At 40.4% G+C, this 17599-nt stretch overlaps 1 protein-coding gene across 1 annotated transcript in view; it reads right to left on the bottom strand.

Moving 5' to 3' along the window:
- The window catches only part of ENTPD1 (ectonucleoside triphosphate diphosphohydrolase 1), a 35495-nt gene extending 18549 nt beyond the window's left edge, over window positions 1-16946 (bottom strand). The window contains exon 1 of the mRNA XM_053450541.1: window positions 16082-16946. Within this exon, the coding sequence (XP_053306516.1) occupies window positions 16082-16097 (16 nt within the window). The 5' untranslated portion in view covers window positions 16098-16946. The remainder of the gene's footprint in view (window positions 1-16081) is intronic.
- Between the last annotated feature and the right edge of the window lie 653 nt (window positions 16947-17599).

The raw sequence follows: 17599 nt of genomic DNA, 5'->3' as shown, positions 1-17599 counted from the left end.
CATTACTGACTAAATTTAGTTAATAAAGATGACTTGCATTACCCTGCTGTGCTCAGATGGACAATGTACTCAATTACTGTCTTACTAATAATCACTAAATGTCCCACTTGAACACAAAGGAAACGTAAAAGTAGGATGACCAGATGTCCCCAGTGTTAGAGGACAGTCACCTAATTGAGACTTCTGTCCCTGGCTATTATCTCCCATCCAGAAATATTTCTTAACGGCTTCTTAAGCCTAATGGAAAATTACAAGTAACCTGGTATTTTGCTTCAGATTGTTTAAATTCCATTAAAATGGATCTACCATAATGAATATCATAAGAAATTAGGAGTATTATTATGTTAATATATATTTTTTTTAATTACTTACTTAAACATAGTTAACCAGTGTTCCAATATTCATACATAATTGCATAAAAATCCTCCCCAGATTTTACTTAAATATCTGACCTTATTGTAAAATTTGCGCTACTCTTTATAAAAAGATACATTTCAAGTGAATAGATTGAATTTGCCCATTTTTTGTTTTTAATACATATACTTTAACAATAACCTTGTCTGGTTATAATAAAAATGAAAGCCTTTGATCATTTTTGGAACCCGGAAGTATATTATTAAAGCAGGTTACAAATGCTTAAGGCAGCCAAGTAGGAAAAGGAAGACAGAGGTATACTGGAAAGACTATGGTCTAAAAATAAGCAAGTAAAAGAAATAAATATCTGGAAAATTTCACAAAAAATGCCGAAAGGAGCCAGGTTGTCCATGCCGTATAGATGGTGACTCTTATTATATCCCTGGCTTATTGCCAGGGGAAAAAAAAGATACATATGTGGACAGTGTGCCCCTCAACACAACATCTAGGAGGGCCTCAGAATTCTGGCTCCCATATGATGTCATATTTCATACATCATTATCTATGTCAAACCTACAGAGGTATACAACTCCTGTCAACAAGGGCCACAAACAGGATGGGAATTCTGTGTATTCCAACCTGAAAACGAGCAGTTTAATGAATATTTAATTTACATGCTGTTCTCAAGCTTGAGCCCTTGAGGACCGGAGTTGTGCACCGCTAACATAGAACAACGAGACAAGGCTTTGCTTCTTCGACTTAGACAAGTAGGAGCAGGCTCTGTGATCACTTCTGACACACATAGGTATACACATAAGGAGGGACAAGCCCCTGACAATGGAATTGTGCGAGCACACATTGCCGTTTCTTTGTAGTTATTCCAGAACTCAAAGTGATTAGGGGAAAAACAACAAAGTTAACAGCATAGTTTTCCGGCGCAGAATTTCTGTCCTCAAACTCTTATAAAAACTTTTCAAACTGCTTTTGAAAGAATGCAGAGGTTTCCACTGGGATCACAGTGATTCATAGCCATTTAGCCCAAGAAAGATAATGCATCAGCTTTAGCACATTGTTCTACACCCCCGAAAAATGTACTACAGACAAGACCGTTTAACAAAAAGAACCGCAGTAGCATTAAAATCTTGTATTGATCTAAACCTTCAGCTGTAATTGACAAAGCCCACAAAATGAACGGGACATGTGGCACCTGCAGAAAACATTGTTAGACGTCCTCTAGCAGGCATTGTATTAGTCATAATATAGCATTACTCATGTGGTTACGCTGTTGTTAGATTGTTTTCACATACTTGGTTACTGTTCTGTCGAACACAGTCTGGCAAGCCTAGTACTGGAATCGCCCCATAGTAAAAGATAGAAGCTCTGACTATAAGGAGATCCAGTTCAAAGAAGATTTGGCTACAGTTTTAAATATGCATGTCATAGGCATATGGCTACGGACAAGACCAAGGACTAATTAAGGGAAAAATGTGCGGTCTAAATGAGCCATGACATCAAATTCTGTGATTCTAGGTTCCTATGAGGTTATGTAGCAGCCAAAGTCAGCTTGCGCCCTTCCTATGTCTATGCTAGGCGAGTTGCATTTTGCTCGGCAGGCATGCTGAGGTCTTGGTTGGGCCGGGTTTGGCTCAAATTCCATTATGGCGGACTCTCCATCTCTTAGGATACAGAGAAGGAAAAGAAAGGTTTGTTCTTTTAAAGAGCAGGAAAGAATTCACCAAGTGCGGGAAACAGGGCAGGTAGGAAGAGAGAGAAAATGAGTCAAAGAGAAGGCAAGCAATAGGTCGGGAACAGTGAAGGAAAGCGAGAAGGGCAGTCATATAGCTTCCAGGCTCAGGCTCCCCAGTGCCCTCATCTCCTCAGGCAGATGACATCAATGGGTGGGGTCTATCTGTAGGAGGGGCTAACATAATCCATGGGCATGGCAGACTCCATCAGTTGGCAGGGCCACTGACACTGCAGGTGGGACTTGCCCCGACCATTTTATATTTGAATGGGAGTGGGAGGAAGAAATGGTCACGGGTGGGAAGCGGAGCTTGGCTAGGCACCGCTCCGTCCACACGGAAATTAGGGTCCGTGACTCGGAAAAGCTTTGCTTTACCATAGGGGTTCCCAGGTATATGAGATAGATATATATATATATATCTATTAGTGTAGGAACTAAAGCAGATATGCCACCTTCCCAAATCCTACAACTAAACAAACCCATGTAACTATGCGTACAGATTAAAACAAGCACTATATGGGTTTTGAAACCCCTAGGCCCTGGGGAAGGCATCTCAGCTTCATTTTCTGAAGACCTGCATGATTATTCCTCACTATTATGTTCTCTCTCCCCAGTTATGAAGATGCTCAGGCAGCCTTTGCAAGGATGAGGAGGAGAAGGAAGAGAACGTCAGGACAGGAAATTGATGTGCTATGCTATGGAGTTAAATGTTTACACTAAATATCTCCAAAATAGTTACGCCGACAGCCAGTCTATAAGCCCAAGCTATAGTTTTACTTAATGAGCTATTATGCTGAAAGCTATAACAGCAACAATTCCACTTGAAAATTGTTCCACTTGACTGGAGGAAGATAGTCTTCTACATTTTAAATTAGATCACTTTTCTAAAGAGCCTATTCCTTTATACATTAAAGATGTTGCATGCCCTGGTAAAATATTTTTATTTATAGATGCTGATATAGTAAAAAAAAAAAAAAAAAAAAAAGCCTTTTCTTTATGGGAAACGCAGCCATGCAACGCCAACACAAATCCCCAGGCTTAATTTACTTAAACCGTCTGTAATTTACACACAATTATAGATCTTCACGCATCAGAGAGGAGATGCTACTGATGTCTACCGGTATAGAAAGAATAAACCAAGCTTTCATGTCCTAAAAAAAAACCAAAAAAAACATGAAAAGGTAATACAAAAGTACATTAACCAATTAACTACCAGAATGCATTGTTCTAGGTCCATGATAAATATCAATGGGCACACAATACACAATGGGACAATGAGTTCTTCTAAAGCAGGACACGCTGATGTTGGAACATCTCCAATGATACTTCACCATCCAGGACATTGCTGTAAGCGGCAGGGAAAACCAAAATATATATCCCCTATACCAGGGGGGGTCTAACGCCAGGCCTCGGGGGCTACTAACAGACCAGGATTTCTGCAAATCCTTTCTTTGAATACAAGTGACTCCGTTTGCGTTTATATCTAGATAATGTGGCCTTGTTGTGGCCATCGATGCCTGGAAAGCAGATACAGTGAAAGCTCTTAACATTCCATGTTTGCTAACGAGTGGTGCGTGCCAAGTATCCTCACTGTGCTTCTCAGTCCCAGCATGCTATGGTAGTGGAGACAGGTGTGCTGATGATTTTTAAAATCAATTTTGCATCACATTTTAACCCAATACACATCCATACACTGCTCATTCTGCACGTAAACAGTTAACTCTCATATGGATATGCATACACTCTCAGACGCCCTGGAGTGATGCCTGGCTGAACAAAGCATACAGGCAAATATACAACCCTCTAATAACGATGAATGCACACGTTTACCATGAATGCATTTTGAAGTATACCTCCCAAGTGTCCCAGCTTTCGGGTGCCAGTCTTTTGCAGGCAGTAGAGAGCATGGACCAGTTGGAGAGATCATCCCTAGGAGCTGCTTAATCAGTGGAGGTCTGTCTTGTTGCCCAGCACACCTTAATTGCATCTCCCACTTGGCCCACTCATGACGCTGTGAACCGAAGTGCCGCAAGGTGGCTCTCGGGGTATGGTAGGCAGGTGGTCCACCCCGACGGCACCCCAAGGGTCTCACATTTGTACGCCTGAAATATTGGGGGGTATGCCATTAGACTCTCTCCTTGTTGCGTTGCTGATTAAGTCGGCCAGGGTGGACAAAGGAAATAACTTGAGGACAGGAAGCTCATTAGGTATGATAAACCGGCCACATATCTCAGCTTCCTTTAATTACTAAACAAAAAGAACAAGAAAAAGATACTTCTCTTAAAAAGCTGCGAGTGAAAACAGCTCCCCTTTAAATTTCCTTTTCTTAGGTAAAATGAGTCACGGAGCACTCCATGCAATGTGGCGCTGTGCGATAACTAAAATAAGCATTTCTTTTCCCCGTGCTGCTCTGTTTACTTCACTCAACACAAGCGGCAGAAAACAGCCATAATACTTAGTAAGTCTAATTAAATATGCCGGTGACTAATACGAATTTAACACCCCGTACTCGTTATGAATGCAGCGAGTGTTTGCTGCTTATCCTGCTTCAGTTTTGTAATTGGTTGGTACAGAACAATTTTGTGACATCTAGAACTCTGTATGGGTTTTAGAATTGACCAGTCAAGAAAACAAATAAAAAAAAATTATAACTGGAAAAACACATACGTTGTGCAGATGAAATGATTGTCCTTGGGTTTCTATTTATATATAATTATTTATTGTTTTATATAGCGCCATCATATTCCACATATATTGGCAGGAGATGGCATTCCATATTACATCCATGATAAGCACAATATTTTTTTGGGCTAAATTTAGCAAGATGTACACATTACAAAAACCCTTGGAATTTAAGCCTCGGAGTAGCAGAGATTTGTGAAAGGTTTTGCGACGCGCGGCAAACTGTGGTTTTTTTACATAGCTCAGGAAGGGTTAAGCGGATCATCCTTGAGCTCATACGATTAACTCTTGCCAATAAATTACAATCTAGAAAAAGCAGAAAGCACCTGAAGAAATGGGATTGTTCCCACGGACCCAGCGATTAAAATAATTGGAGCTTTAGGTTTCATGTCTAATAGGTTATAGATAAGATGTACGGCAATGGGAACACAATTTTTCGCCCTTGTACGCAAACCTATTGATGAGGACATGGGAAAATGCATTTATTTGGCACAATAACCCCCACCAAGATAATATCCTTTTGTTAATAAAAAATATATTTAACAGCCTTTAAAAAACTAGGATTTTTATTATTATTATTACTCTACTTTTAATAGTTTAGGTTGTAATGGTGTGTGTCGTACTTTTTGAGTCCATTTGGGCCACTCACCCTTTATTGCTCAGTATTTTATATATTTTTTATCATTTCATTTTTTATTTCTAAGTTCTTTCTCATCATTCGGTTATTATATGTCAATTTATATATATAAATAATGTTCTTTATATTATGTTTAGTGTACCTTCTATTTCTATCAGGATTGCCCCTTTTAAGGTTTTGGTGTATAAAATTGACCTTCTCGGGCACTCTGCCATGCTGTTCCCCAAGGAAGCAGACAGAAAATCTGAGAAACGCGTAGGATCAGCTGTATACTGTTTTTTGGCATCTTCTCCTCTCCTCTCCATATTAGAAGCTCATTGGGGTTGGCTCTTCATAACGTACAGGGAAGTCAGGGAGCTAAAGCATAACTCTCCGTACAAGGTCAGGCTGAAAGGTGCATTAAAGTTATATCTTTAGGAGTATTGGTGATTGCTAAATTAGGAGACCGTGTTCTCCTATGTATCCAAAAACAAATGCCGTTCATCATCAATAATAAAACATGGACTGACCCCACAGTACGTGCCCCAATGCTATATGCCCTTACAGGCAATTTCTATACTTTACACATAGTGACGAAAGAGTTAATAGCAGAAATATAGTGCGCACTTTTGCCACTATATACTTACGTACGTCAGCGACACTCTGTTTTGTGATCACAGCTCTCCTCATATTTGCGTCTACATGCATGCTATTTTAATCTTGGATATTTTTAATGTAGGCACGTGTAAAAGAAGTGATTTAATATAAGCATAACCAATATAGTATTAATTCTGCGGAATCTGGGATTGCAAATTTCAGTCCTGCAAGTCTCATAATGTCTAAAACAGCAAAAATGTAAAAAAAAACTATAACGGAATTGCAAGTTATATGTGTTTCATTATCTCCGATACACAAAGAGCCTGGCGAGGGTCTCTGTGTTATGACGTTCTCATGCCCCCTGCACCACCGGCATATTCCTAAGTTTATTATTTCAGTTAAAAAAAAAAAACATATGCAGGATATTGAAACGCCACTAACCATAAGGTCCAAAATAGAAATCTGAAATACATGCTTTAATACGACACGGGGCCCCTGCCCCAAAAGAATGAGAGATACATATATTATTTTTGTCTACACATTTCCATGTACAGACGTGTACCGTGTTAGCCCTAGAAAGACAGATAGCAAATTTTGTGAGATAATACCTCTATCGGCTAACGGACGTATAATGGATTACAATATGTGAGACTATCTAGGTCTCTTCTTCAGGCATATTATACTTTAAATTAATCCTGGAATCACAATATGCAGATCCATATTTTCTGTGTGAAATGTTCCACAGAACACTTGGCTCTGTTCCTTTCACACTTGGCTAGCAGGCTAGTGTGCCATAGGTCCAGAAAACACTTTCTGCGCACGCATGCTGGATTCTGCAGGACCACACCAAGCATTAATGGACCACTAAGCTATCATATGCATTAAAGTGGCCATTTAAGAAATTGTGGACAACAGAAAACCATACGGGGACTGTTTATAACTTTTGCTTCCTTGACTCTTACTTTGCTCCAATCCTTGCCAAACAAGCCCTCATTCCATTATTTTAGCGTCAATCCCTTGTAGAACAAGCTGCAACTCAATCTCTATGAACGTATCTAGCGATGGAAAAACCTATGTGTGCAGAAAAAAATATATAAACATTTTCTAATAATGAAGAACAAAAAGAGCAGCGACTGCGGTTTCAGTTCCTTTTTTTATTTTTATACAACAATGAAGTCTTAACTACAGCAGATCAAGGAATCGTAGAAAACCAGAGACTAATCGCAGTTATACAGTGCGGCAAAATATACACAAGAGGAGAATGCTAACAGGCACTGGGTGTTACATATACAATGGAATATCATTGTATATGGAGTGTCAAATGGAGTGTCAAATCAACACAGTATAAAATGTCTTAAGACAAGTGCACAACAGAAGTGAACCCGATGAGCAGCGCTCCCAAAGAATTACTTAGAATGTTATCTTTCGAACTCAGGAAACTACATTGGCTACCGGCGAAGCAACAACGGAGTTTGATGGCACCGTGTAAAAGTGGACAATTAGATATACAGGAGAAGCTCACTCTATGCCCTTCTAGAGACCTCCGTTCCTCCTTAACTGCCTTTGCAACAGTCAAGACATACTGCAAGGGAAAACGAGACGCCCATTTACCTTCTGTACTAGACTCGCGGGTCTAGGACGCCCTCCCTCCATCTATCAGGACAACAGAAGACCACCCTACATCCAGAAATGTATTAAAACACAAAAAGTGATAAGACATGGCTAAGGATGGTGGGAGTTCTAGTTCACAGCACATATAAAGCCCCCAGTAAATCAAATCATCTTAATACGTTCCAACCTCTATATTGGTTTAACAAGTATACTAAAACAACTAAGTTTGGCACATCTACTTGGAAAAGGTTCTAGAGAAGTCAATTACTATAAAAAAAAAAAGTTTTAGAATAGTTAATTATTTGCATCATTTGACGTCACGTTGCAGATCCCCTTGCTTTGTAACACAAAGTAACCTGTGAAACCCCCAATAAGCCATACCTCTCAAAGTTATTTCTTTCCTTGCTGGACAGAGTAAAAATTACAAGAATCTATAGATCGCCATATAAAAAAATGGTGATTTTTAATGTAATCTTTTTCTGGCCAAAAAAACTTTTTTTTAAATTTCTAAGACATTGACATATCCAAAGAATTGTTACTGAGCATTAATCCTCACAAAGCTAGCGCTTTAGAACATAGCTCTTGATTTAAAATAGGCATAATTGCCAAGTTTACATACATCAGAGTAATTATACTCACAGGGGTATCTGCGTAATATGAAGCGAGATTCGAACGCACGCGTCTCCCTTTCCAGGTCGTCATCGGGAGTGGTACAGTTACTGTCATAAATTATCATGCGGATAAACATTCAGAACATTAAATGATCAAACTATAAGTCAAGGGTGCGACCTTCTAAATGAGGCTTTGATTGCTGAACGCTGTGCCATTAAAGGAGTGCACATCCCACCAATATATGAGCTCGGTGTATATAGCAGCACGTGTGTTTATATATGCTTATTTATGCATTTATTTAATTTCCGAATCAGTATTCCAATACATAACAGCTTATTAATAAATGCAGTGGATAACGTAACAAATAAAATTTAGATCAATCCCTGAGGACTGTAAAGGCCATGGTTTTTGGTTTTTGGAGATCCCAGCTGGAACCTCGATTAATAATTAATTAAGCTACTTGTGTTCAGGAAAGGCTAGGAAGGATTCTTGGCTTGTTTGCTGGCCTGATTTACACCGTTAGGGTCCTTTCCAGTCCCCAGAAACATGAGAACCTGCATGAGTTGGGGTGGTCTGGCTTGCGGAGGGGCATTTGTAGGGTGATCGTATCAGGACGTGGGATGTAGAAGTGAGTGATTCTCTTTAGTATGCATATACATCCAATATAATATATGTAAGCTGGTCAGCACCATGTGAAACGCCAAAGGGGCTATTCGCTAAAGGAAGTGTTGGGTTCCAGCCTCTTTACTTCACTATACATTATGAAGGTCCAGCCCCGGTTAGCTTCTGCTGTAAGTAGAGCTTGGCAGAGCTTGTTCAACATATAGAAAAGCTAGCAAGATTTCTCCTGACACCATGAACTATACATTATACAGGGCCAGCTCAAATGAAGAAACTTGCCAGTGTTAGCCCTTCATGGTGGATGAAGGGAGTGAAAACCACAACTCTCCCTTTAGTGAATAGACCCCAATGACTGGTGTGATCAACCTATTGCAGATTGAGGTCACCGTGATAGCCCCTTTATAATACGTAATAAGATACGTTTCATATCACGTGAACGCACGGTTTAGTCAGTAAAATGCTTGTGGGTCCTCCTTGCAGGAGCAGGTGCGATTTGTAACAATTATACGAGAAGTAACCCATTTAACCAGGATTCACATCTAACAACTAACAGACATCGTACGGCTGAATGGCAGAATGCCTTGTGAACATTTACAAAAATACCCCGATGACCTTAATTCCGGGCCGGTTTAAATGCTAATTTCAAACTACGGGGCTCCAGGGTCAATTCACTAAAAGCTAGGTGGTAGGGAAAAAACCAAGTTATGGCAACTATCATTTAATCTGAAATTATCTTAAAATTAAAGGGGAACACACATCTCACGGAATTCACTGTTTGCGTAGTTCTCAAAAGCCAATCAAAGCAGAGCTCATCATAAACTGAAGCAGGTCGCAGGCTTCCTAATCACACATTTAAGAAGCACCCAGCAGCTGTCAGTATACGTTCCGCGTTCCATGCAGTGTTCTAGAGCACAGTACAGAGGACTGCTTGGCTTTATATTACAGAATTCCAGGTTTAGTGGTTTCAGTAGCGGTTCTAGGGCTCGAGGACCCTCTGTGCCATCCTACCCGGTGGTCCCGGTGGTCCCGGGGGTTAATGCATAAAGATCTGTGCCTCCAATGCATTGAGAGAGAGAGAGAGAGAGAGAGAGAGAGAGAGAGAGAGAGAATATATATTGCTTTCTTTTAATCCGATTAATCGACAAAATAATCGGCCGATTAATCGATTATTAATATAATCGTTAGTTGCAGCCCTACTGCCAAGTAATAACCCAGCCATTACCACCATGGAGCTTACTAATAATAATAATTATTATAATACACTATCCCTTGTGACAGATCTGAAAGAGATATTCTTCAGAATTCAGATCTTTAATAAAAAAACATCAGTCCAATAATATGACTTTATAATGGGGGCAAGACTGGTGACGGCATGGTGGCCACCTGATGACATATCCAGTGGCTGGCATTGGCCAGGTGTGCCAGATGGCCAGTCCGGGCCGGCATACGATATATAAAGTCTCTTGCTTACAGATCCAACTTTTTTGAACCACAAGCATAACATATGGTAGGAACCGTACAAGACATATAATAACAAAACGAACAATAAGGTAAATACTTCGCCATGACTGATTAGATTTTAATGAAACGGCGTCATATAAATTTAATGCATTCCAGACCCGAGAAAATAAGCATTGGCTTCAAGACATGGAAAAAAATATAAATTTTTGCATTTTTATATACAAGTTCTGGTCATTTCAGTGAGCACTATTTAATTACTTTAAAATATTTCAAAAATGTTTTCATGGACTGATATCCTGTATATTTATGTATGTATGTATAATATATATATATATATATATATATATATATATTGGCAGTCATTTGGCTTTCTTAGCAATATACCATAATTAAAATCTGATTTAATTTTTGGAATCTAAAATCATTAAAAATGTAATTTAATTAAATTATTTTGAAACAGAAATGAAAGGTTGATTATATATGCATTATTTTGCACTGATTTGTTTGTATATTTTGCTTTTTTGTATTATTTTCTTTGCTTAGTTGACACTTAGGCCGGACATTGTTTGAACTGTGAAACATTTGTAGGGTTTGATATAGCCTTAATGTGTGCGCCAAGCCCCAAAGTGCTTGTATTCTCTGTCACATCTATACCATCGACCAGCAGTCACTTAATCCCTATAGGCATGGCATTGCTGTAACTAAACTGTAGCTGTTATGATCTAGGGATTTTGCAGCAGGAAAAATGGCCGATGGACCTAATGTGTCATAAATGCCAGCAATTTCTACGCTTCTGTTACAGTAACCAAAAGCAACAAAATCTTCATCGATTCCCCGTTATATCCCAGAAACACAATGCAACGAAACAACGTTAAACGTGTCAAGTAAAGGCCATTTACCTAGAAACGGAGGCAGCTCGGCGTCTCATTGTTTGCATTTGCTCCGATATCTCCATGTTACATCTCACCCGTACCGCCTGCCTCGCATTTATATTTGTGCTTTTGTAGGCTACAGACTCACACAAGACAGACGTTCGGATGACATAAGTGAGACTCAATGATATTATTTATTCCTATTGTGACAGAGCCCCCGGAATCGTGACATAGCACCCCAAATATTGCCGGGAATATATCCTGAGTAGCCCCGGGGAGATGCCGAGTGATATTTTATTCTGTGTGTTTTGGGTCCCTGGGGTGGAGCGTTAGGAGAGTATGGTGGGTCAGCTCGCCGCTCCACCTTATCATTCTCGCTCAGATATGAAGGCTGAGGATTCCAGACCTGGAGATCCAACACTCCCCGAGTTCACTCACCTGCATCTTCTAATTAGAAAGGAGCTGGTTAAGTGCTCTGTCTGCACAGAGGTGGAGAGACGCTTTGTTCTCTGGCTTAAGATAGCGAACGGCTTAAACCTGTGGTTAGTGACTAGCTGATGAGTTGTATCCGGGCAGCCGGCAAGCTGTCCAAGCAAGAAAAGAACTGTTTAGCGAATGATCACCAGAGCAAGGATTTTGTTTTGTTTGTTTGTTTATTTTGATAGACTAAAGGACTGTGTGTTTACGGTGATCCTGGGACAAAAGGTACAATACCAGAGGAGATGTTTGTCACACTATATACACAGTGCTTTTCTTAGGCCATTTCATCTATTACGTATTAAGGGTGAAGATAAAATGATGATCTGCCATCTACAAATGCATGAATGGCAGGCTTGTGAGTATGTGTGTGAGTGAAAGCGTGTGTGTGTGTGGGATCATGGATGTGTAGAAATGTGTGTGTATATGTATGTGTACACGTGTGAGTGTGTGTGAGCATGGATGTGTAGATGTGTATGTGTGTGAGCGTGTGTGTGAGCATGGATGAGTAGACGTGTGTGTGAGCATGAATGTGTACACGTGTGTGTGTGTATGGGTTGTTCGTAGGTCCAAGTGGGCCTTCCCTTTTCTATTATTATGTTTTATTGATTCATCTATCATCATATTCTGCCGCCCTGTACAATATGTATCACAGAATAAAGTTGGGTAAACTGTAGGAAAATTTGTGGCCGCGCATGATATATGTCCGTCATTAAACTTTTTTTCTATATAAACCTCTGCACAAGTTTTCTGTCTTACAAAGTGACATCTTAATGATAATTATACACTAAGTTCACTTATAGACAAAGCCTAATAACCCAAATCTAGTAACCAATTTTAATGGTAAACGGGGCCATCAGTTTTCTATTTGAACCGAATAAACAATGGTCACATCGCCGTCCGGTTATTGCTGAAGCTTCCACTTTAACATCACACACCCTTCTTACATACAACCTGGCAAACGTGTTCCGCTGGTTCATGCGCCAGCCTCATCAACCTGGAACCGGAACAAAATCCACTTTCTGCTCTCTTAAGGAAATGTCTGTAACCCAGGTACGTGCGGCGGCCAGCACGTGAACAGACACATTACACATGCGTGTGATAAATATTCATGTGATATCAGGAAACCAAGCCCAATTTATAATCCAGAAACCCTTTCCCCATAATTCTCTGAAATGGACCCAAAAAACGGAGAATTGGGTTTTTTTATTTATTTTTTTGCATGTAAACATGGAGGTTGTTAAAAGCTGAGTTTATGATAAATAGATGTGTTGGAATTTCTAATAAATATATAGATAAATTGTAAGAGGAAAGTTTTCTTTTAGCCACTTGCTGGGAGTTGGACATGTGAGCCACCTAGCAAAGTCCCAAAATGTAATGCGGAATTGCACATCTGCCCTACTCAGTGGTATATTGTGACCGGGGCCCGGGGCAGAAGATCTGGGGTCGGCAGCCCTCATTTTGGGCGAGTTACACTATGGAGGTCTGTGCCTGGTCAGCACCGCACTCACAGCACGCAGTATGCGTGCCATGTGCCCTTATATATGTATATATTATATGTATACATGATGTCATGTCCGTGCCGAGCAGTGAGGGCAGTGGTGTGGAGCTAAGCTACGGGGGCAGCTGGGGCAATCTCCAAGCTAAATATACCCACAATACGGTAACATACTATTTAACTCATGTATGTAAACATATATAATCAATGAGTATCCAACTCTCTACTAGTTAAGCCGGCGCAACATTTTTAATCTCTATATATCTAAAAAAAATAGTTGCGTGCCCCAAAAAAATCCAAAAAACTGGGCTCCGATATGCATAAAATAAACGGAAACATATATTTAATACGTAGCTGTATGGATAAGAAAAAAGTTGCATTGAAATTATATTCAGATTCAGATTAAAACATAATACCCGCAAGAGTGATGTAATTGGCTATCACCTCTAAAACATCGGGAGAAGAGACCTCTGAGGTCTGGGAAGATTAAGTAGCTTAATGGATTTTCCTATATTGGCCCAATAAAGGCATCAACTTTAACTCCTCCAGTATTAAGTACTGTTTAAGTGGCAGATATTTGGTTTGTAGTCTGAAAATGTAATATTAAAATAATATTATTTAAAAATGAATAAAGTTATATTTTTTAGTTCCGGTGTATTAAGTCCTGATTAGTCAGAATGTTCCGATCCGCAAGGATTTCTAGGAAGCCCGGGACAGGAGATGCCGTTACCACGATTCCAAGAAATCTCATCCCACAAAGTTCCACATAATACTACCACGGAACATCCAAAGTTCTATAAAATGACCCGAGAAATGATGAATAAAAGAATTATATAGCAATAAAATCCACAGATTAGTGATTGACATATAAGGGTAAGAGTAGCCACAGGTGCCACTTCTAGCAAGATAGAAATTCGGCCCATCCGGACTAACAGTTTTTTCTTGCTTCCATTCAGGATGTCCACATGCCCATTACATGCATGTTTCAATTCCCTTAATGTATTAGCTTCTACCACTTCTGCTGAGAAGTTGTTCCACTTATCTACCACCCCATCAACGAAGAAATATTACATCTAAGCCTTTGACCGGCTAATTTTAGTATTTGACCTCTTGATCTTTCATTGTATCAATGATACATAAATTAGGGATGCATTTCCCCAATTTCTAACGCCTATTGTACATGTTCCTCCCCAATCATGCAACCGCTTATTGGGTTCTCAACAATACCGGTATTCCTGTCCCGAAAACGGAAATATTTGTCATTGACCGTCAAGAATCATTTAAAGCCATAAATAATTACACAAAATTAATTTGGACAAATACGCAGTAATATCTGTGCCCAGCACGGGAAACGAGTTATACAGGTAACTCACGGCATAATAACGGGACAGAATGAAAAGCTTTCAGCAAGAATGCTCCAAGGCTATCCGACGGCCTCGCAAGGTCATCGTGTTCCCAAAAATGATAAGAATATCTATACCCCAGGAATACGGCTCACCCCCCTCTCTGATTCATATTGGGAACTGACATGAAACTTGAAATACAGACCACATATCACAGATCTTTAACCCACGCCGCATAAAAGCAACAGACCGATGCGATTTAACACTATGCTGGACTCCCACCCAGACCACCATCAAGAACCCCAGAAAGATACAAGAATCCCACCCAAACCGCGGTTTATAAACGGTGTATTTATGGTACCATCTGGGCAGAGGGATAATATATACAGAATATTTAGCATACCTAGGGTCATACCGCTTGCAGGGATTATTAATGTAGGAACTGCCTAGTTAGCATTACATACTGCCCAATGTATACATTACATACCACAAGAGTGACGGCCATTCATAAAGCAGCAAAACTAATCAGCGCTCTGAACATTGTTTGTGTGAATGCACATTATACCATACATCCGCGGAACAGGGTGCTTCTATAGAAATCAATAAATAATACTAATCATTAGAATGAAAAAGTTACAGCCCATTGTGAAATATCCTCTAAAACAGGAAGCAAGTAACGGCTAATTATACATCTTATACATCATACAACGCGTAGAATGTGCTATAAATATACAGCATGTGCAACTATGAAGTGTGTGTGTATATATATATATAAATATATAAAACTAAATGTGTATATATATATATATATATATATGTATATAAATATATATATATATATTTATATACATATATATGTATATAAATAAATGTATATATATAAAAAAATGTGTTATATATATATATATATATATGTAAATAAATGTATATATAAATAAGTGTATATAAATGTGTGTATATATATATATATATGTGTATATAAATACATGTATATTTAAATAAATGTGTACAGTATATATATATATGTATATAAATAAATGTATATATAAAAATAAATGTATATAAATAAATGTGGATATATGTATATAAATAAATGAGAAGGCACATGAAATTGTATATATTATACACATGCACATCGTCACACATACCATAACACATGTATAGCATATGTAAGTATAGTGATGCCTGCATACACATCCGATCAGCGGTAATAAACTTCGCCTGGTGCTTAACTGTCTCATCTCAGATGAATCCATGTTTAAACTCCCTCGCTGTATTAACCTTTACCACTTCTGCTGGAGGTCTGTTACACTTGTCTACCACCCTTTAAACCCCCCGAAACAGCCCAAACAAAAAAAGTTTCCCCCCCGTGTCCTGACCACTTCTCCGACTGTAGTCAGGAGCTTACGAATGGGGTCAGTTTAAAGAAAGGGTTAAAGGGTCAGGGTAGCGTAGCGTGAGTGCAACACCTCCGGCACTCAAGTGGTTAATGCGAGGTAGAGGGGTTAACGCTTGGCGTGCCGGGCTGGAAGAGGCTGCATAGCACCGTGTTGCGCGCCCCTCCGGCCCCCGAAGCCTGGGGGTCCTCCTTACCCTTTGGTTCTTCCATCAGTTCAGATCCCTGCTGCTTGCTCAGCCTCTGCCTGCCGCGGTCTCACTGACAGATGCACACGGGACTTGCCTATTTAACGGTCCGTGCATGTGGGTGGACTCAGTTTTTTTTTCTAGCGTTGACATGGGAGATCCCGGTGACAGCGGGGTCAGCTCTGCTACACGAGAAGACACGGGGCCTGCTGGAGATCGGCAGGAGATCCTTATCACTGGGAGATCCCCAGCCTGGAGGGAATCCTTATGTCTACCAGATCGCCAGCACGAGGGAATCCTTATTAATATGCGATCCCCAGCAGCGTGCAGTCCTTATCGTTGAGAGATCCCAGCAGGAGGGAATCCATATTACTACGAGATCCCGAATTGGATAGAATCCTGATCACTGAGTGATCCCCAGCAGGATGGAATACTGATCACTGAGAGATCCCCAGCAGCATAGAATGCTGATCACTGAGAGATCCCGAACAAGATGGAATGCTGATCACTGAGAGATCCCCAGCAGGATGGAATGCTGATCACTGAGAGATCCCCAGCAGGATAGAATGCTGATCACTGAGAGATCCCCAGCAGGATGGAATGCTGATCACTGAGAGATCCCCAGCAGGATATAATGCTGATCACTGAGAGATCCTCAGCAGGATGGAATGCTCTCTTCTCTCTATCCCTCCGCGTTTATAGTCCCCCAGCCCATATCCTAATCTTCCCTGCAATGCCGGGCAGGAGAGCCGCAGATCGGAGCCCAGCGCAGCCGGAGGCTGTCACATGGAATAATAACCCCGAGCCGCAGACAGAGGCCGTCATTATTCATCCTTTGTAGACACCGGAAAGAATGCATGTGAGCAAAAAAAATCCCCGCTCTTAAAGCGGCAGCCCTGCCCCGCGTGAGTCCCGACAATGCCGCCTCTTTCATGTTGGGAATAAGATCACCTTTCACTGCCTGTAATGCCGGCTCGCTGCAGAGCTGTCATAACAACCGCCGGCGGACGGCACCGGGGGGGAGTCAGGAGCAGCTCCTACTCACATATAGAGATATACATCGTGTGCCTGGGGAAACCGCAGCAGGAGACCTGTTGGGATGCAACTCTCATCACTCCCAGCCACCGTGGCGAAGGGGTTTATTATTATTATTATTATCTTTTATTTATATAGCGCCAAAATTTACGCAGCGCTTAATACAATACATATATCCAAGGGGTTTGACAAGACGAGAATTGACAGACTAAGACAAACCGATACATTAGTTGGAGAGAGCCCTGCACACAAGCTTACCGTCTAGAAGCAGGCAGAGGGCTGCAGGTTGTCAGTAGAATGTTTAGCAGCAATACCTGACTCACTTTCCGGTTACTGCCCCCCCCCCCTCTGTGGTAAAAACAGAACTATGACCCCTCACACCATACAGATAACTTCAGTGAATGGTGTTAATATTTTCTGTATGTTTATTTACTTATTAGGGAGCCACAGCATGACTTCTAGGAATTCAGGGCCCCAACTTCTATGGGGCAA

Source organism: Spea bombifrons, chromosome 11 (assembly GCF_027358695.1).
Source record: "Spea bombifrons isolate aSpeBom1 chromosome 11, aSpeBom1.2.pri, whole genome shotgun sequence".
Lineage (NCBI taxonomy): Eukaryota > Metazoa > Chordata > Amphibia > Anura > Pelobatidae > Spea > Spea bombifrons.
Note: the sequence above shows the minus strand (reverse complement) of the source record. Positions and strands in the feature narration are given on the sequence as shown.